This window comes from Callospermophilus lateralis, chromosome 11 (genome assembly GCF_048772815.1).
Source record: "Callospermophilus lateralis isolate mCalLat2 chromosome 11, mCalLat2.hap1, whole genome shotgun sequence".
In the NCBI taxonomy this organism is placed as follows: domain Eukaryota; kingdom Metazoa; phylum Chordata; class Mammalia; order Rodentia; family Sciuridae; genus Callospermophilus; species Callospermophilus lateralis.
This window is the reverse complement of record NC_135315.1, coordinates 43,376,145-43,397,352: the sequence shown is the minus strand read 5'-3', so window position 1 is coordinate 43,397,352 and position 21,208 is coordinate 43,376,145. Positions and strand designations below refer to the sequence as shown.

General features: G+C 41.4%; 1 protein-coding gene across 1 annotated transcript in view; it reads left to right on the top strand.

Moving 5' to 3' along the window:
* Nucleotides 1-16,159, top strand: part of Blmh (bleomycin hydrolase) — a 46,565-nt gene extending 30,406 nt beyond the window's left edge. Inside the window, exon 12 of the mRNA XM_076869806.1 lies at nucleotides 15,100-16,159. Within this exon, the coding sequence (XP_076725921.1) occupies nucleotides 15,100-15,251 (152 nt within the window). The 3' untranslated portion in view covers nucleotides 15,252-16,159. The remainder of the gene's footprint in view (nucleotides 1-15,099) is intronic.
* Nucleotides 16,160-21,208: the final 5,049 nt, after the last annotated feature.

The following is a 21,208-nucleotide window of genomic DNA, read 5'->3' as shown; positions in this document are numbered from 1 at the left end:
TGCACATCCTGAGCTCTTTTTATTTTTTACTTTGAGACAGGGTCTTGCTTAATTATTTAGGTCTTGCTAAGTTGCTGAGGGTGGCCTTGATCTTGCCGATCTCCTGCCTTAGCTTCTCAAGTCACTATGATTACAGACATATACCGCCACACCTATCTTATCAATATTTCTTTACTCCTACTCAATGCAAGTTTTGCTTCTTCTGTTGAGAGAACTGGGGTCTTGACCATATACTTCATCTCTAATCCTTCCTAGTGAAATGTACACTGATCTAGTAAAAATTAAATTAATTTTGTTGTTGTTCTTAAATAACTGAAATACCTGAGATTATACAGAGCAAAGCCAAAAGAATAAAAATACCTGAGATTATACAGAGCAAAGCCAAAAGATAAAAAGTTGAACTGAGGTTGGGGGTAGGGATAGTTCATTCAAAGCCAAAATAAATTATCCTCATGTATTTCTTGGTAATGTTCTTTCTGATTTAACAGGAAGGAAGGAAGGAAAACATGATCTAATTTAATTGGCACTCTTGGCCTGACCTTTGGAGAGTGCCTAGTGTGTTATTCTGTTGGTGATGTTTGTTTACCCCAGCAGGGCCCTCCTGTCTGTCATCCTGGTGGGCATTGCCTGGCACAGCTGAGGAGGACCTCTGTTTGTCCTCTCTTAGGAGACATGACATAAGATTGTCATGCTGGGATTTTTGTTTCTGTAGATAACATTGTTAACAGTTTGTTACTGTTCTCTTTGGGGTTTCTGCCTGGTAAGATTGATATTTCTGGAAAAAAGCAATGTTGATAATATAAGCTAGAGGTAAATAGAGTGGAGATACCTGAACAAGTTGCCCTTGCTCTCTGCCTAGTTCTGTCTTGGATATCCCCATTGGTCATGCTTATGGCCTTTCCTGCCTAGAGACTTATGTAAGTTAAATAATCTGTTTCACAAAATGATGAGAGATTTTTCTGACTAGGAGGGACATTAAAGGAGAAATTACTTCTTGCCTTGCTATAGCATTTTGGTTAATTTGTGTTGGTAAATTAAAGTATTCATAGTCAGGCGTACTGAAAATTGAATGCTTATTAAGTATGTATGCCAGTAAGGTTTTCATTTCTCCCCTTCTTGATATTTGATTATGCTTTTTTTGTTTGTGTGTGTGTGTGTGTGTGTGTGTGTGTGTATGTGTGGTGGGGGGTGTACTGGGGATTGAACCCAGGGCCTTGTGTATGCAAGGCAAGCACTCTACCAACTGAGCTATATCCCCAGCCCTTGACTATGCACTTGCACCTTAGTTATATCCTTATCAGATATGGATTTCATAGTTAGTTGAGGGAACAAACCTTGGGGTTTATTTTTTATTTGCATTATCTTTCATTTTAAAAAGTTGATACAGGCCAGGCATGGTCATGCATACCTGTAATCCCAGCAACTCAGGAAGCTAAAACAGGAAGATCAAAAGTTGGAAGTCAACCTTGGTAACTTAGACCCTGTCTTAAAATAAAAAGGGTTAGGAATGTGGCTTAGTGGTAAGCACCCCTGGGTTCAATCCCCAATACCACAAAAAAAGAAAAGAGAAAAAGTTGAATATTTGTAAAAATCTAAGAATTTAAATTAGAGGAAATAACTATTGATTTTTCTCATTCTTAGTCTGAAATTCATCTGAGAAGAATCTTTAGCCAAAATGACCTGCAGGTTCCCTAGCTAATCAGTGGTAGAGCTACAGCTGTAACTCAGATAGTCTGACACCAGAGCCAGTTTTCTTAATTATAGAACTGTGTTTTCTTTCACCTTGTCTGTTCAAGTCACCCCTAGTCCACTTGTAAGTAAGAAGTCTAATTCATGATATGGGGGGTTAGAAATTCTAAGGGGACATAAAACTCTGTAAAGGGTGTAGAGACATCATTTGATGATCTGATGTTGGGAGAAAAGGCTCATAGTCCAGCATTCATGGCTGAGAATCTAAATTAGGAGCAGAAAGCATCTTGTGAAGGTCTACGTCCAGCATTATTTGCTCATTGTGAGTTAGGCAAGTAAGAAACTGTATGCAGTCACCCAAGACTTCCCCAGTTTTGTTCATGCTCCTTTTAAACAAATTTTTGGTGTTTCTGAACTTTCTGTCATGGTCCATTTCAAACATTCAAAGTAAACAGAAGAGTATTAAGAAGGCCACCCCATGTCCCTATCACCCAGCTTCAGTATTTTTCAACATTCTAGTATACATACGTCAAACTTGTCAATAGTTAACAGATTCTTTGTTGGTCTCTCTAATGACCAGTTTTATTAGGAAATTTTTCTTTTGGGATTGGTTTATTAGTCCTGAGATTATATTCCTGTGGTAAGCCTGATAACAGCAGAATCCGAGTGTGGAATTATCATAACATAATTCATAATGCTTGTTCAGTCTAGTCTCTCAATATGATGAGTAATAGAACTTTTAAGGGAGAGTATTGTGATAGTATTTTCTAACTCTGTAATGTTCATTAAAAGAGAAATCTTTATCTTTTTAAAATTCTATCTTAGTTTTCATTTGGAACCAAAATGAATTAATTATTTTATGGCCTAAGAATGTATTTCAGTGGTAGAACACTTACCTAGCATGTTCAAGGCCCTGGTTTCTATGCCCAACACGTTACTTTTGTGTCTTTTAGATGCTTAAACACTTGAAATTATTTCTTTTTGGGGGGTCGGGGGTACCGGGGATTGAACTCAGGGGCACTTGACAATGGAGCCACATCCCTAGCCCTATTTTGTATTTAGAAATAGGATCTCACTGAGTTGCTCAGCACCTCGCTTTTGCTGAGGCTGGCTTTGAATTTGTGTTCCTTCTGCCTCAGCCTCCCAAACTGCTGGGATTACAGGCGTGTGTCACCACACCTGGCTTGAAAGTATTTCTAATTCATATTTTTCATCTTATAAATGTGTGTCTCTGTTCCCAATTTCATTTTAGCAAAATTTCCAGTCTTACTCCTAAAAAGGAATCTCTTGATGATTTTGTTTAGAGACTTTGGCATGTTAGATATTAATCTAGAAAGAAACTTATGTGGCAAATTCATATTATATCTGAATAAATCAACATATGGCTTTTAATTGCCTCATCAGACAAACTACCACTTGGAAACAGTATGCCCAATGCTTAGCACAAAATTCACCATATTCTTCCTGTAATCTTACACTGTGAAACCAGGCAAATTATGGAGAGAATTAATATTTAATTCTTGATCATAGATCCTGAATAGTAATTTAACCTTAGTTTCACATTTCTCTATTAGTAACATGGATAGTTACTATTTCCTTATGAAATCCTACATTTTGTCTCTCTGTAGCAATCAAATGGCATCAGATGTGTAAAAGCATTTTTCAGACTGTAGACTGTCAGACAAATCTTTGGTTTTTCTTTTTTTTTTTTTTTTTCCTTTTTTCCATACTGGGGATTGAACCAGGGGGACTTTACCACTGAGCTACAACCCCAGTCCATTTTTTTTTTTTCCTTTTGGTACTGAGGATTACACCCAGGGGTACTTAACCACTGAGCCACATCCCCAGCCCTTTTTTAACATTTTATTTAGATACAGGCTCTGGCCAAGTTGCTAAATGCCTCAATAAGTTGTCGGGGCTGGCTTTGAACTCATTACAACTTTGAACTTGTAATCTTGAGCTGCTTGGATTACAGGTATTCACCACTGTGCCCAGACCAGCCCTTTTTATTTTTAATTTTGAGACAGAGTTTCACTAAGTTGCCCAGGCTGGTCTCAGATTTGTGATCCTCCTGCCTTAGTCTCCCTGAGTCACTGGGATTACAGGGATGCGCCGTCTTTTCTCACACAAGTCTAAAGAGTTAAATGAATATTCTTTATTTCTATCCAAGGTACTCAAGACATACCATTATATCTTTATAAGAAGATAAAGTTTGTTAATGTAATTGTATTTATTTTTCTGCATGGCATCAAGATCATCAAGATGTGAATGCAGGTGGTTATATCCATGCTTTATGTGAGGAGACTTGAAACATATCGAGAGGTTTTGGCTTATTTAGGTTGTGCAGGGTCAGGGATCGAATTGGAATTCAGAACTTGCCGCATCCCTAAGAGTGTATATGACTTGCAGGTGCAGTTTTGCAAGCCTGTGACCCAGTGACTCCAGAGCTAAGGCAGGAGGTTCATGAATTTGAGGTCAACCTGGATAACTTAGCAAGACCCTGTTTCAAAATGAAATTTTAAAGGACTGGGGATGTATCTCAATGGTAGAGCACTCCTGGGTTTAATCCCCAGTACCCCCCACCACCACACACACACACACACACACACACACACAAGTATATATGGCATATGAAAGATAATCATTTGCTGATCTGCTTGAGGTTCCCTTCTGGCTTCAAGGGCAAGTAATATAAATTATAAGCAATGTTGAGCTGAACTTCCTGAAACAAGTATGAACTGAAAACAGAGATTTTAATATCCTGTAAAGGAGCAATATACACATTTGTTATGTTGCCTTGGAGAGTTTTCATGTCCCTCCAGGTTTAGGGAAAGTGCTACTACCATTAAACCTGGATAACTGAGTTCTTTGAAATGGATTTTTCATCGTCTATCTTTATTAACCAAGTAGCCCACATGCCTCAAGCTAAAAAAAAGTACCTGTGACTGGGAATGCATCCCTCCTATCCCATATTGGCTATATAATTTTGGTCATGGTCTTTAATCTATCAGCTTTCTCATTTATAAAACAGGGATAATAATTCTATTTACTTCAGAGGATTGTGGTGAGTATGCCAGGCACATAAGAAGTACTAAAAAATATTAGCTAACATTGCTATTGTTGTTACTATTAGCCATAGACTAATGAAAGCAAGAGAACAAGAATGTCAGGCCCCCTCACCTTTCCCATCTAGAGGAAGGCTTTCTAACTTGTCCTATGGTTCCAGCTTCAGATCTCTAGGAGTCAGGTGCCATTGTGACTGTTGTGCTATATCACCACTCACTGGATGCATATCCTGATACCCTGTAGTGTGTACTTAGTTTCGTGAGAGAAAGTAGTAGAGGTGAATAAACCTGATGCTGAGGAAAAACCATTAGCAGTAGCATCGGCTCATATTTATTGATGGGATGCAGGGAAGCGTGCACAGGCCGTGGTGGAATGAATGTCTTTGGCCCTCAGAGGAGTTTATACTTAATCCCTTGGGACATGGGAAGGAAATTTGAAGAGGGCTGTGATGTGACAGAAGTGGCATTCATGGTGTGCTCCTCAGACTGTAAGATATAGGATAAATAGACCGAGAAAAGCAAAGAAGAGGATGATTTCTCCAAGAAGGCAAATGTCAGAGAAAGAAGAAGAACCAGGGAGGGCCCCTCAGTGGGGAGAAAAGTAGAAAGACATTGAAGCTAAGGTTTTTGGAAGGGTGAGGGATGGAGAGAGCACCTTAGAAGCCAGGAGACTTGGTGGTGTCAGGAAAAATGTGGAGAGTGCTGGAACAGAAAGAAACTGAGTCAAGGGAAAAGGGCTTTGGGATTGGATTAGAAAGTGGTTTAGGAAGCTTTGGGAGGGATGGGGGTGCAAGCCCATGTCCTGTTATGCCACATCAGCAGCATTTTAGTACTAAATTCCTTCAAATGCCAAGTAAAGCAGGATCAGGGGAAATTGAGGAGGGGACCATTGAAGCTTTAATCTTGATCCATGTATGTGAAACATAAGCAGCAGGCATAGGTGTAGAGTAATAGGGGATGAACTGCAGGGAGAGAGTGAGTGACTGGAACCTACGAGTTCTTCAAGGGTGAATCAGCATTAGAAAGGTTAGGGCTTCCTGGAAGGGCTGTGATGTTTTTTGGAAAAGGGTGAGGGAAGGCCAGCCAGAAATATGATAGCAGAAAAGGGCAGTCTTGGCATTTGGAACATGCTTTAGATAGACCAAAGAAGTAAGGCCAAGAAATAATGTGGCATGCCTATAATCGCAGTGGCTTGGGAAGCTGAGACAGGAGGATCGCAAGTTCAAAGCCAGCCTCAGCAACTTAGCTTGGCACTTAACAACTCAGAGAGACCCTCTCTCTAAATAAAATATAAAAAAGGGATGTGGCTCAGTGGTTAAACACTCCAGGGCTCAATCCTTAGTACAAAAAAGACAAGAAAAAGAAATAATATGGCCTGCCATCCATGGAGCTTTTGAATAATGACCAAAAAGCAGGCTTTGCCTGAAACAAATAGGAGTAGTGGTAGTTTGGGGGTCAGAGAGAAGTCATTGAGTTTTGGTGGGAAAGAAGACCCTTGGATGACATCTGAATTTGTGCTTTTCTCACCCTGTCCAATGTCAGAGAGCCTGGCTGAGTCGTGTGAGCTCTCACATTTGTCTGACTCAAGTTCACTGTCCAGAGAACAAAGAAGAAACCAGCCCTGTGATGAACAGGCTTCTTCTGGGCTCCTTAGTAGGGTGCACTTCTCAGGACGGGTACACTTCTGCTGATTGAACTTTGTTGTGGATGATTTTTAAAAATGCAAAACACAGACCAAACAGCCCATTTTCCCTACTGCATTTTCCACTCCGTGTTTTTTCTGATGTCTTTACCAGGCAGATAGGACCTTCTCTAGCCTTTGTTTCTGAGAGGGGCCACCAGTAATATCCGGCTCTATGGATATCTCCTCTTTTTATCAGCAAAAGGTTGGAGAACATTAATGTGTCCTCACCCCCGAGCCAGACTCCTGTGTTTACTCTGGAGGAAGAAGCCTCCTCTGAGATCACTGTCCAAATGGCAGTCATAATTGGAAGTGGTTGTTTTGGTTCCCTTCCTCTGGTCATCCTGTTATCCGTCCTTCTAAATGCACACACTTAAAACACATGGCATCTCTGATTTAAAGACGAATACTTATAAACAGACCCTATAGAAACTGGGTTTCTGGCTATTGTTTTGTGATTTGTGAGCAGATCAGGTTGGTTCCAAACTGTTAGTGTTTATGCTAGATTAAATGCTGTCACCGCAGCCATAACTACCTGACAAGGCTGAGAGCTCTGTTGGAGGAATCTGAGCCCTGTAAAGATTCTAAATTGAAAATTAAGACCTGGGTTGATATGGGCTTTGCTTACTAGCTGTGTGATTTTAGACAACTAAAACCCACCATGCCTGCCTTAGAGTATTATTGTGAGAATTAAATTCAAAGCAGGGGTGGTATATGTGACATTGCATTGTGAAATGAAAGCTCCCTACAGGGTTTTTTTTTTTTTTTCTTTTTTAATGTGTGTGTTTTTTATTTTGTTTCCTGAAGTATAATTATTTTAATAGCTAATACAATTACATTGTTCTAAAATCAAAATAACAAAGTTTATAGAGGGGAATCTTTTTTCTCTCTGTCACTCTCCTTTCCATTTCCCCACCCCTTCTTTAAGGTTACCATTTCTGTTAGTTTCTGGTGTATCTTTCCTTTTTTTGTAAGTGTAAATATATTTTAAAATGTATTATTGCTTTCTTTTCTTCCATGGGGGTAGGATACTTTCTACCCTGCTCTGCATTTTTTTTTTTCTCACTTCATTTAACAGTATGTCTTGGAGGCATCTCCTTATCAGTATATTTTCACATTAGTACGATTCTTTGTCTTCCATTGTCTGTATATACCACAGTTTATCTAACCAGTTCCCTTACTATTGGGTTATTTCTGGTCTTTTACTATTACAAACAATATTGCATTGAGTTATTATGTGTACAATGTTTAAACAGTGTCGGGCCCATTTAAGTGCTGAAGACGTACAGCTGTCATTGCACATGGATACATCTTGTGTGCATGCAAGAACTTTGTAACTATAGGACATTGTCCTAGAAATGGCATTGGCACATAATTTAAAAAAAAAAAATAGATATTGGAGATTGAACTCAGGGGCACTCAACCACTGAGCCACATCCCCAGCCCTATATTGTGTTATTTCTTCCACAGGGATAACATACTTTCTATCCTGCTCTGCATTTTTTTTCTCACTTCTTTTAACAGTGTGTCTTGAAGGCATCTCCTTATCAGTATATTTCCACATCAGTAAACTTCATTGTCTTCCATTGTCTGTATATACCACAGTTTATCTAACTAGTTCCCTTACTATTGGGTTGTTTCTGATCTTTTACTATTACAAACAATATTGCAGTGAGTTAATACGGGTACAGTGTTTAAATAGTGCCTTGCCCAGTTAAGTGCTGAGTATGTACAGCTGTTATTGCACATATTGTAAAGACTCACTGAGTTGCTTAGCGCCTCACTTTTTCAGAGGCTGGCTTTGAATTCATGATTCTCCTGCCTCAGCTGGGATTACAGGTGTGCACCACCACGCCCAGTGGCATTTAATTTTATATTGAAATTGTCTGTGGTCATAGGTGGGGACTAGACAATGCCAAGGCCTTAGTGAGCCTGTGGGGTTTTTTATTGAGACTATATTTCACCAGTCTTCGTGGCATATGCCTGTATTTTCAATGACTTGGGAGGCTGATACAGGAGAATCACAAATTTGAGGCCAGCCTTGGCAACTTAGTGAGACCCTATATCAAAATAAAAAGGGCTGGGGGTGTGGCTCAGTGGTAGAAGACCTCTGGGTTCAGACCCAGGAAACCACACATCCCCTTACATCCCTGCCACCAAAAAAAAAAAAAAAAAGACTTTTTTATGATTTTTTTACTACTTTTTTTCTTATATTTTCATAATAATAGTAGAAAAATTGTAAGCATTAAATCAAAGTTGTAAACCAAAAAAAGAAAACTGATAAATATGACTTCATAAAAACAATAACCCTTAGTAGGCTAGAAAATGTAAACTAAATTAGAAGGCAGATTATACAGTAGGAAAAAATGTTTAGCCAATATAAATATATAGTGTGCTCTTACTGATCACTGAAAAAGCAAACTCTTCAATTAAAAAGGGGGAGAGATCTCAGGCACTTTATAAAAGAAAATTATAGATAGCATACAAAAAAATATTTTTAATGTGGAGGAAGAGTTAATTACAAAAATAGTACCCATTTACTTAACCCTAAAATTTTAATTGGTGCTGCACATGGTGGGACATGCCCGTAATCCCAGCAACTGGGAAGGCTGAGACAGGAGAATTCAAAATTTTAGGGCAGCCTGAACAACTTAGTGAAACCCTGTCCCAAAATAAAAAATTAAAAGGGCCAGGGATATGGCTCCATGGTAGGATATGAAGCAGGAGGACTTGTGGTTCTTTGTCTCATGAATTCAAATGAGATCCATGGCACAAAGGGTGAGAGCAAAAGTAACAGGATTTATTAAAGTAATAGACAGCAGAGCTCTTGCAAAGGGAGGAGTCATCCTAAGGAGGGTTTCTGAGGGGTGGCTATTGTCTAGGGGTTTATGTTAAAGGTGAGTTAGGTGGCCTTGAAGATCATAAGCTAGAAATTTTAAAAGCAGTAGGTTTTTGAGTCCAATCACATCAGGGCACCTGGTGTCCATGGTGCTTCCTGTCCATTTTGGGTGTTGATCATGTACCACTTCACCTTAGGGATTGGCTTAGGGTTCTGGCCCAAACCATCAGACTCCAGTGGAGTCTCTGGTCACAAGCTCACTAGTAAACTCCTTTTTTTTTTTTTTTTTGGCAGGAGTTGGGTAGATGGGGGAGCTACCAGGTATTAAACCCAGAGGCGTTTAACCACTGAGCCACATCGCCAGCTGATTTCATGTTTTATTTTGAGACAGGGTCTTGCTAAGTTGCTCAGGGCCTTGTTAAATTGCTGAGGCTGGCTTCAAGTTTGCAGTCCTCCTGCCTCAGCCTCCTGTTTTGCTGAGATTACAGGCTTGCACCACTGCACCAAGTCTAGTAAGAGTGGCCCTTAATCCTGTCTGCTAACATACATGTTTCTATCTCCTGCTTTCAATATCTCTGAGTTCAAGTCCCAGTACCGCAAAAAAAAAAAAAAAAAAAAAAGTGAGACAATTGCCAGTGAGGTTGCCTTGTTTTCCTTTCTGAGACCCTTACTTCAGCCTTGAGTTAGGGCCATGAGGAAGGATTGGCAGTGACTTAATGAAGTAAGGCCATGCTGCTGGACAGATCCACCAGAACAGATAACTTGGTTTTGTTGCCCTTTTTTTTTTAATTAATTAATTTATTTATTTTAGTTTTTGGCAGACACAACATCTTTGTTTGTATGTGGTGCTGAGGATCGAACCCTGGGCCGCACGCATGCCAGGCGAGCGCGCTATCGCTTGAGCCACATCCCCAGCCCCATGTTGCCCTTTTTTAAAATAGCAAGATAATAGTTTGTTAGTGAAGTGAAATACTTCACAAAGTCAACAGAAAATGTAAAATATTTCCAATTAATATATTCATAAATGAAATTTATAAATTATTTGTCACCTTAATTTAGTCTGAGGGGTTTTTGTGGGGTTTTTGGTGGGAAACTAGGGATCAAACCCAAGGGTGCTCTACCACCAATCTACATCTCCAGGCCTTTTTACTTTTTATTTTGAGACAGGGTCTTGCTAAGTTGCCAAGACCTCAAACTTGTGATCCTCCTACTTCAGCCTCGGTGAGTCATTGGGATTACTGGTGTGTTGTAGGGGACAGAGGAGGCAGGGCACTGAAGATAGCAGGAAGCAGTTTTATTTGGCTGCAGCCATGTTCAGAAGACACAGCTTTCACTGTAATCAATAAATCCTCTGAACCGGGAGTTCAGGTAGTTTCAGATCTTTATACCCAGCATGTAAGGGAAGGGGCTCAGAAGTTCATATAAAAGTAGCTTTTTCTTTCACTCTTCTGGGCAATTTAACCCTTCAAGGACAGCACCTTAGAAGGGAGAGCTTCTTCACTTTCTTTCTTTCCTCCCTCTGCCAGCTGTTACCATGGAGCCCAGTTGGTAACTTCTTTTATTTTAGAAAGTAGACATCTCTGGGGCTGGGGATGTGGCTCAAGCGGTAGCACGCTTGCCTGGCATGCGTGCGGCCCGGGTTCGATCCTCAGCACCACATACAAACAAAGATGTTGTGCCCGCTGATAACTGAAAATAAATATTAAAAAAATTCTCTCTCTCTCTGCCTCTCTCTACCTTTCTCTCTCTCTTAAAAAAAAAAAAAGAAAGAAAGAAAGTAGACATCTCTGTGAAGCTCCAGCTCAAAGCCAGAGGCCGTTTAAAGGACCTGTCTTTTTTATAACATTTTGCATTTGCAAACACACTTCTACAAACTACTATACTGGATAAATGCTTGTGAAAAACTAGTAAAGGGGAATTCAGCACCTGGAGTGCTGATTTCTTCCAGGCCAGTCACCAAGTAAAACAGAGCAACAGAAAAATAGGAAGTTTACCTACATTGAACTCTTTTGTAGAGACTCTTTTGCTGGTAGTCCTAAAATCAATTATGGTGAAGATTTCTGGAGAAGCTTAGTTAAGATTTTCTGTGGAGAAGGAGGTGCCACTACAGGTGTGCACCACGACAGCTGGCTAATCTAAGAGGTTTAAATCTCTGGTCCCTGGCAGAATTTCAAAAAACTTTCCTGGGTAAACTCTTCCTTGCCTTAAGTGAGTCCTTTGGATCTCTTCTTAGTGCACTCACCAGTCCACAGCTTTATCCACAGACACTGTTTTCTAACCTTTATAGATGGATCCTCCTCTTTCTCTTATAAAATACAAAAACATTGCTAGTTTCTTTGAAAGATTGCTCACTTATTTTATTTCTTTCTTATTGCATGTAATAAGACATTGAAGTTTAAATACAATTTAATTTCACGTTAGTTTCTTTTTTATTAATTTTTTTAGTTGTAGATGGACACAATATCTTTATTTATTGATTGGTGCTGAGTATCAAACCCAGGGCCTTACACCTTTGAGGCAAGCACTTTGTCACTGAGCTACAGCCCCAGTCCCTAATTTCACCTTAGTTTCTGAAGTTGACCTTTTTTTAAAAAAAAAAAAAAATATTTATTTATTTATTTATTTGTAGTTGTAGATGGACAGAATGGCTTTATTTTATTTGCTTATTTTTATGTGGTGCTGAGGATCGAACCCAGTGCCTCACCCATGCTAGGCAATTTCTCTGCCACTGAGCCACAACCCCAGCGCCTGAAGTTAACCTTCTTTATCCATTATTTATTTGTTTTCCTAAATGTTAACCTGGGGTCTCCCATTTTGCTTTCTTTTCCTTCTTCCTTGTGGAGTGCCTGTTTCTAATGGCTAGAGAGCTCAAGGACTGGGGCTGCAGCCTTTCTGAAAGCAGAATGACCACCAGCGCCCTGCCTGATCAGCTGGTCTGCTGCTCTTCCACAGCATTCCTGGCTTTCAGACACATCGATCTTAATCTTCTCAGTCAAACTCAGAGACACACAGTGTCAACAGTTACAGCAGCCACAGTCCATTATCTACTCAGGGTGCAATTACTTAGCAGCCACCTAGACTGTGAGGGTTTTGTGGGCCCCCAAAGAACTCATATCCTGAAGAGAGACACTAATCAAGGCAGGTCCTCTTGGCAGGGACATTAAAAGGGTGGATTACAAATGATAGGAGTTTTAATTTGTGAGGACTTAATCTGATCTGCTTTGGAACAAGATAGTGTAGATGTACTTATTGTCCATTTTCTCTGGGTATTCTTGAAGATTCATTTGATCTTATGATGATAGTATTGTTATAAAGACACAGAACTTTATTACATGAATCTGCCTGTCCCTTACCTTCCTCACTGCCCAGAGCTACTCTAAAATGTGTTTAGCCTGCAGTGCCATAAGAGGAGGGATGGCCGATGTGTCAGATGGTATGGAGTGGTATTGCACATTCTGGTCTCTTGCTCACTCACAGCCCCTTTTGAGAAGGGAGATGCTGAGGATGCAACAAAAAGTCAGATTGGCCCTTCATCTGACAAAACGTTGGTTGCTAGAACTGCTTGGCACTGATAGAGGTGATATTAAGATTCTGACTGACTGATACCAGCAATGCCAGGGACTTTGGGTATATAATCAGGACAAATGACAAGCATTTCTCTCAGACTTCCTGTCTTACCTGTTGAGAGAAAGAGCACTACATAAGGAGGCTGCTCAGCAGGAATAAGGATGTATTCCCTAAGACTTGGTCAGAGCCATTGAGCAGTTTTTCTTTTTCTTTTCTTTTTTTTTTTTTTTTTTTGGTACTGGGGATTGAACTCAGGGGCACTCAACTTGAGTCACATCCCCAGTCCTATTTTGTATTTCACTTAGAGACAGGATCTCACTAAGTTGCTTAGGACCTCGCTTTTGCTGAGGCTAGCTTTGAATTCATGAGCCTCCCTCCTGCCTCAGCCTCCCAAGGCGCTGAGATTACAGGTTGCAGCACCCGCCTGGATCTTTCTCTTTTCTTTATTGAGGTGCTTGGAATGGAAACCCAAGGCCTCACACTAGGGCCAAGTGCTTTGCCACTGAGCTGTGTCTCAACCCCCTGGCCCCTTGAGCGCTTCTTCGGGGCATTTTCTCTTAAGGGTGAATACATGTGCTAGTCAGGATGAGCTAACTTTGACTTGTGTCAGAGGTTTTTAATTTAAAAAAAAAAAAAAAAATGAACTGGGAAGTGGACCTAGATGACCTTACCAGATTTAAGAGCAACAGTTCCCAAAAGTATGTTTTTGTTCAGGGAATGTGATTTTTTTTTTTCTAAAAATTATTTATATTAATAGTTTAAAAGTATTTTTTTTAATGAATTAATTTTTTCACTCTTCTAATTTCTGACATGATAAATATCAATAGAAACAACTCACAAAGTAAGTTTTTGGGGTCCTTAATTTTTTTTTCAATATTTATTTTTTAGGTGTAGATGGACATAACACAATACCTTTATTTTTATGTGGTGCTGAGGATCGAAACCGGTCCCACCCTTGCTAGGCGAGCGCTCTACTGCTGAGCCACAATCCCAGCCCTGGAGTCCTTAATTTTAAGAGTATAAAGGGGTCTGAGGCCAAGAAGTTTGAGAATTGCTACACTTCTCCTGGGAGAGACATTCGTGTCTTTTCTCTTGGTCCTGTGTAGTAGGAAATGAATAGCACAGACCCAGGATTTTATACAAACACTTTAGAGAAATACAAATGGTTCTAATGGCTCTAAAGTGTCTACTATAGAGAGGTGCCAGATATAGGGTGATTGTGGTGGTGGTGGTGGTGGTGACAACAGTGATGATTTCTAGCTCCTGTGGGTCCTTTGATGTGTGTGTACTTGCTTCTGACGAAGTACATATTTGGGGGGCTCTGTAATTCCCTCCCTGGCCCAGTAGCCCTGTCTTGTTTTCAATATATATACTTTATTCTCACATTAATTTTGCTCTTCACGTTAGCAATGGTGTAGGCAAAGCATTTTTCTGAAGCAAGTTTGTCGGAAGTATGTTCTGGGAGGACATTGTGTTGTCCTAATGGAGCCTGAGATACAGGTTAATCTTCCTAATGGGAAGAGGCAGGTTGCTAGGACAGGTACCTGATGATAGCACTTTCTCTCAGGTGAGTTCTCAACTTGGGTGGTTAGTATGGGAACCTCTGTAAAGTGCTGCCCCCGGGAGAGATTCATAAATCCTAGGCAGGAGGGCAGGATCAACAGCTGTCCTGAGTCTGTGAGCGCTGCCTCGTTCTCACAACAGATTTCTTCCCACAAAAGCAAGGACTGGTGATCACTTGACCCACACCCTATCATCTGCAAAAGAATGGCTGCCTGGGGGAACGTGGCCCATCTGGATGCCAGGAGCAGCTTATTTGGCTGCTCTAGGAGTATGTGATCAGAGCACAACCAGTGATGCTGAGAGGGCAGGCAGGAACTGAGGTGCCACCTCCTGTGTGAACAAGATGCTTTTCCACCTCCCTCCCAGCCTTCAGGACAGCAGCTCACCATCAGCAAGGCAGCTGAGCAGTGAGTGTCACAGCCCAAGGTCCAAGGCCCCTACCTCACCCGTGTGACCTGGGCACATGATTGAGTTCCCCTGAGCCTCCGTTTCTAATTAGTAAACAGCCATGGCTATTATGTGTGCTTCACAAATTGCTAATGAGATTTAGATGGTGCTGAGAAGCTTTTGAATAAAGATTGCAGATGGGAAAGCTGAAAAACATATAGTATTTTGGAAGAGGTGTCTTTGTGGTACCAAAGTGTTTCTGCTCTTTGTCCCACTCTCTGGACTCATGAGTCTGTTCTCTTCTCCAGGTTACCTGTGCATGACCGATGAGTGGTTCTCTGAGTATGTCTATGAGGTGGTGGTGGACAGGAAGCACGTCCCTGAAGAGGTGCTGGCTGTGCTAGAGCAGGAGCCCATCATCCTGCCGGCGTGGGACCCCATGGGGGCCTTGGCTGAGTGATACAGCCTTGGTTTTTTCCTCCTCCCTTGGGACCGGCAGTAGCTGCAAAGGACAGATCCAGGGACTGAAGCCAAAGTTACACAGGTGACTGTGTATTCCCACAGGACACAGACTCTTGGATTTCCAGTCTCCTCCAGGAACCTCTTCGGGAAGTGTGCTTTATGCTGAAACAAAATATTCATAAAGAAAAAAAAAAGGGAAAGATCAGGTCATATTATCTACTCCTCATCTCCAACAGCTCAGGATCTCTTAGCATTTTAATCAGATGTAATTGTCTTAACTCTGTCAAAAAGGTCTTCGGTGGGGCTGGGATGTAGCTCAATGGCAGAGCGCTTGCTCAGCATGAGGCAGGTCCTGGATTCAGTCTCTGGTGCTGGAAGAAAAAAAAGCCTTCAGTGTCTGTTGTAATAAGACAGGAGATCAGGAGAGGATGAGCAACTGAGGTGTACGGAGAGAAAAAGGACCTAATGCTCCTTGATCCTAGCGTAGAGTGGGGGAGGGTCACCTAAGATCTGAGCTCTCTAAACTGCATGCTGCCTCACAGATCGCTGTCCTTCCTAGATGGCAGTCACTGAATTCAGTTTCTTCAAGGTGATTTTATGTGCCTCTGATAGCTCAAGAATGGGAGGTTGATCAGGTCCGACATGATTCCTTCCTGATATTCTGAACTGTGGGGGCGCAGCTCTGCTTGAGTCAGGTTAACCAGAGGCCTGGAGAAAGTGGGTGAGGAACAACCAGTACCTATCATGATCTCAGCTCCCATCATTAGGGGGAGCTCCAGCCAAATGGTTTAGCCTCTGCCTCTGAGTTGGGGGTTGGGTGGGCAGGAAAAGGTGATATTCATTCTTTCTGACAACTAGATGGTGCTGAGAAGCTTTTGAATAAAACACTTTGCTAAATGAGAATAAGTTGGCGTTTTGATCTAAGAAGTGTTTACTTAACTACAGTGATAGCAACCAGGTGGCTTATGTTACTCAAAGTGAAAAAACAGCAGGAGTGCTCAGTGCTTTCCTACTTTAGCTCTTCTGCAGGATATTTGATCCTTCCCGTCCTCACTGGCTTCTACAAAGGGCTTCCCCTTTTTCCAGATCTGGGGTGCCTACAAGGGGGTGCAGTGAGGCTCCGTTGAGCCCAGCCTTAGAGTAGGCTAGAGGGCCACTAGCTTCCACTTCTCTTAAGCAAATGAGCAGAGCCCTCAGGTCAGGACTTCCATCAGTACTTGAGCCTCCTACTATTCTGGCTTCCCAAGAATCTTCCCACCCCAGCAAAGGATTTATTTGTCATAGCACTTTCCAAGATAAAATTAGATAAAAGCTCAAGGATGGTTTTAGAAAGAAAAAAAAAAAAATCTTGAGTTTGCCCCTTCAAAAGGGAAATGATCTAATGTAGAAAGTTGGAAATACATCAAAGAAGGGATGTGGCTCAGTGGTAGAGCCCTGGAATGCACAAGGCAGTGAGTTCAAGCCCTAGTATGGGGGTGGGAGGTGGGGAAAAAGCCACATAAGACTCAGGAGGCTGAAGCAGGAAGATTGCAAGTTTGATGCCAGCCTCAACAACTTCACAAGACCCTATCAAAATATAACAGATTGGGGATGTAGCTCAGTAGAGCACCCCTGGGTTCAGCCCCCAATACCACAAAAAAATTCATCAAAGAACGTAAAACAAAGAAAGTGATAAATGTATGGATCGACAAAAAGTGACTGTTAGATAAGTTTTATGGGGTTCAATAAAAGGTAAAATTAAAGTAGCAGATAGGGAGTGATAGGCTTAACATTGTAAGGCCCTTATGTAATTCAGGAAAATAAATGTTTATTAACTTTAGACTTCTATATGTTAATGTGCATGCTAAAAATGTCTAGATTACTAAGAAGTATGCAGAGGATAACAGCTTCCAAGCAAGAATAGGCAGAATGAAAAAATGTAATCCTTAAGAAGACAGGTTAGGGGAAAGAAAAGGCAGGGCAAATAGAATATTCAAAATAAGTCAGAAATAGATCGATGCCAACTACAATATGGATAAACAGATTTTTTAAAAAGACAAATAAACTGGACTTTTAAAAGAAATGTAGCCATATGCTAATAACAAGAGACGTAGACAACCTAGGATATAAAAAAGGATGGAAAAAATCTATCATGCTGGTACTAAAATAAATCTGGTGAAGCAATACTAATAAGCCACAAAATCAGTGCCACTCTGAATAACCAAACAGACTATGTGACTCCAGGATATGGCACTTACATGAACTGCAATGTGCATGGCCTCCCTGGAGTTGTACGACTCAGTGGCCCTGGAAAGGCTCTGAAACAAAAGCATTACTAGAGAGAGAATCACTACATAACGATAAGTTTACTTGACTCTCCAGGAAAATGTAAAGATTCTAAATCAGTATACCCCTAATAACAGAGTCTCAAATTATATAAAAAAGACTGACAGCTACATGTAAAAATAAGTAATCCAACATCATAATGGGAGATTTTAACTATTTTACAATTACCAATAGCTCAACTAACCAAACCATCAGATGAGTATGTAATAAAAGATTTAAGCATTCAATAAGTTTTGACATAATGGACATGTGTAGAACACTACATCTTACAATTGCACATTCTTTTTGAGCACTTGGGGAACTTTTTGAAAAATTGACCACACACTGGACAGTGAAATCAACCTCAACAAATGTCAAAGGGTCATCATGTGGCTCACACTCCAAACACAGTACCAGTCAGGTGAGAAACCAACATTAAAAACTAGAGTGACTTCTAGCTCCCAGGCCCCTTCTCTTCACAGATGTCTGTTACAGGCACTTTTGCAATAAAACTGCTGCTTGCTTGCTAAGAAAGTAGAATAAAAGTTAACTAGAGCCAGGCATGATGGCACACGCCTATAAGGCATGAGGCAGGAGCATTGCAAGTTTGAGACCAGCTTCAGCAATTTAGCAAGGCCATAAGCGACTTAGCGAGACCCTGTCTCAAATTTAAAAACTTTTTGGGCTGGGGATGTGGCTCAGTCTTTAAGGGCCTTGGGGTTCAATCCCTGGTAGCAACAACAACAAAGTAAAGTGAACTAGAAGTTAACATCTTGTTATGGTTTGGATATGAGGTGTTCCCAAAAGTGCCTGTTAATTCAGGAATATTCAGAGGTAAAATATTTTATTATGGGAGCTGGAACCTAATCAGTCCATCCTAGTTTAAATGGACTGACTAGAAGTGGGTCTCTGGGCGTGTGCCCTGGAGGGGTGCATCTGCCTTGCGGGTCTCTCGGCTCTGCTTCCTGACCCTGTCAGGAGCTGAGCAGCTTTCTTCCGCTGCTGCCTCACTTTGGGCCCAGAGTAAATGAGACCTCTGAAACCAGGAATCCCGAATAAACTTTTCCTCCTAAGTTGTTCTAGTCAGGTTAATGAGTCACAGCAACAGCAAAGCTAGATAAAATTCCCCTGTATGTTTAGAAATTAACTTACTGTGCTGGGCATGGTGGTGCACACCTCAGAATCCCAGCTACTCAGGAGGCTGAGAGAGGAGGATCCCAAGTTTGAAGCTAGCTTTGGCATTTTAGTGAGACCCTGTCCCAAAATAAAAAATAAAGACTGGGAGTGATGTTTAGTGGTAAAGCACCCAATGGATTCAATCCCCAGTACAAAGAAAGGAATTAGAATAGCAAGATAAACCTAAAGAAAGAAAGATGTGCAGAAATTAAACCCAGAATCAAGAAAGCCAGAATTTGGTTCTAAAAATAAAGCAAATTAACAAATCTTTGGGGGGAAGCAAACACAAGGATTGGAAATGAGGCTACCAGAGATGCTGCAGCTACAGAAAAATAGAAGACAGCTGGGGGTGCGGCTCAGTGGTGGAGCACTTGCCTGGCATGGGTGAGACCCTGGGGTTGATCCCCAGCACTGCGGGGGCGGGGGGGGGGAAGAAGATTCAAACTTTGTCAAAAGTTACAGCAAAGGGAATTTGTTTACAAGACAAATCCACAATCTTAAGAAGAACAGGACAGGAGAGCACAAGATTTGAAGGTGAAAAGCAGATGTGGGTGTTGAAAGATTTTACCAGAGCTGAAAAGTTGAGTCCTGAGCCAGTGGTGAAGAAAACCAGTGATAAGCTAATTTACATAAGCTAATTTACATTGCATAACCCCCCCCCACCCCAAAGCTCAGATGTGACCGCATCAGATAGCTTTACCCCTGGAATTGTAGGAGGAGGGTTACTGAAGGGCTCCATGTCAGATCCCTCCCCACTCCAGGCAGCTGGGTGACCACCTTTTCTCCACTCATCTGAACCTTAAAAATTTCTCTGGAGAGAGAAATACTTTTTGAGATCAGGAGCAGAGGCAAGGGTGTAAGGACCATGAGGGCATTAAGTGGGCATTTACATCCTGAATGTCTGGCCATTTAGAGCTGCTAGAACTGTAACAGGCAAGAAATTGCAAGTCTCTGAGGAATCTTGATGAGCCCAAGAGGAAAGATGTTTAAAAAAGAAAGAAAGAAAAATAATTTAGTGGCTTATAAGCCTGGCATAACCTTGATAAAGATAAGTTAAAAAAAAAAAAAAAAAAAAAAAGACTGCATACAAATCTCACCCATAAACATAGGTACAAAAGCCCTAAACAGAATCTAGCAATATATAAAAAGGTCATTTTTATAACCAAATACTTAATAGAAGTCATCTTACAAACAAATTTGGGATCCAGTAGGGAGAAACAAAGAACAGTGGGAAAGGATTCTTCCTGAAGATAAAGGGAAAGGAGCCGGAGTTTTTGCTGGAGAGCTGCCCTGGAAGACCTTGCTGGTGTGTGGGTGACAGGTGAGGGGAAAGCCTGAACTTGTCTCCCCTACAGCGTCGCCAGCGGGCAGAGTTGATGACTGACATCCAGAAGGTTGGGTCACCTCAAGTCTCCTCTTGAGATGTGGAGAGTCATGCTGACCCTGTGTATCCAGAAGCCAAGACCTGATAATGGGACATGCCTTCAGGATGTGGTTGTGGCCATCTGCTTCCACTGGCCAGTCCTCAATGAGCAGCTTCATTCTAGCTTGCTGTTGCAGCACAGGGGCGGCTGCTCTGGAATCCCATTCCTCCTGCAGGGTGCGCTCCGTGCTGGCCATGGCGGTGGTCAGTCATTGGTTAGGTTGGATTTTTTTAAGGTAATTCCAGATGAGGCCTCATATTTAGGACAACTTGTTCAATACTTCCGTTGCTTCTTATGAAGATGACTCTTCTCCTGGGAGTCTGTGGTATAGATGGATTGAAACTAGCCAGGGTGTTTTTTGGTTTTTGTTTGTTTGTTTGTTTGTTTGTTTTTGTGTGTGTGTGTGTGTGTATGTTTTATTTTTGCCCTCCCCACCCTGATTTCAAATTCCAAGTCCTTTACACATTACTGAAGGAGGAAAATGGGGAAGGAAGGAATGCTCACTGCCTACCAGCTGCGGTGTTTGGGACTAGGGTTGTATGAAGGTGGGCAGCCCTCTGCACTCTTCCTGGTACCCATTAATGCTCCTTGCTCTTCCTCTTGTTCGCTCCTCTAGGAAACCTGGTTCGTAGCACAGTTTGATGGGGATGGGGTGGGCTCTGACAGTTGATTTTTTGTTTTTGCAGGACTGGGGATTGAACCTATGGCCTCGCTCATGCTAGAAAAGTGTTTCATCACTGAGCTACATCCCCAGCCTGGTTTTCACTTTTTTAAAATCAGCTGGCAAGCCTGGTGCAATGGCGCATCCCTATAATCCCTGTGACTCTGTGGGGCTGAGGCAGGAGGATCAAAAGTTCAAGGCCAGGGCTGGGGCTGGGTCTCAGTGTTAGAGTGCATGCCTAGCATGAATGAGGCACTGGGTTCGAGCCTCGGCACCACATAAAAACAAAATAATGTATCCACCTAAAACTAAAGATACATAAATAAATAAATATTAAAAAAAAAAAAAAAAGTTCAAGGCCAGAGCTAGGGCTGGGGCTGGGGCTCAGTG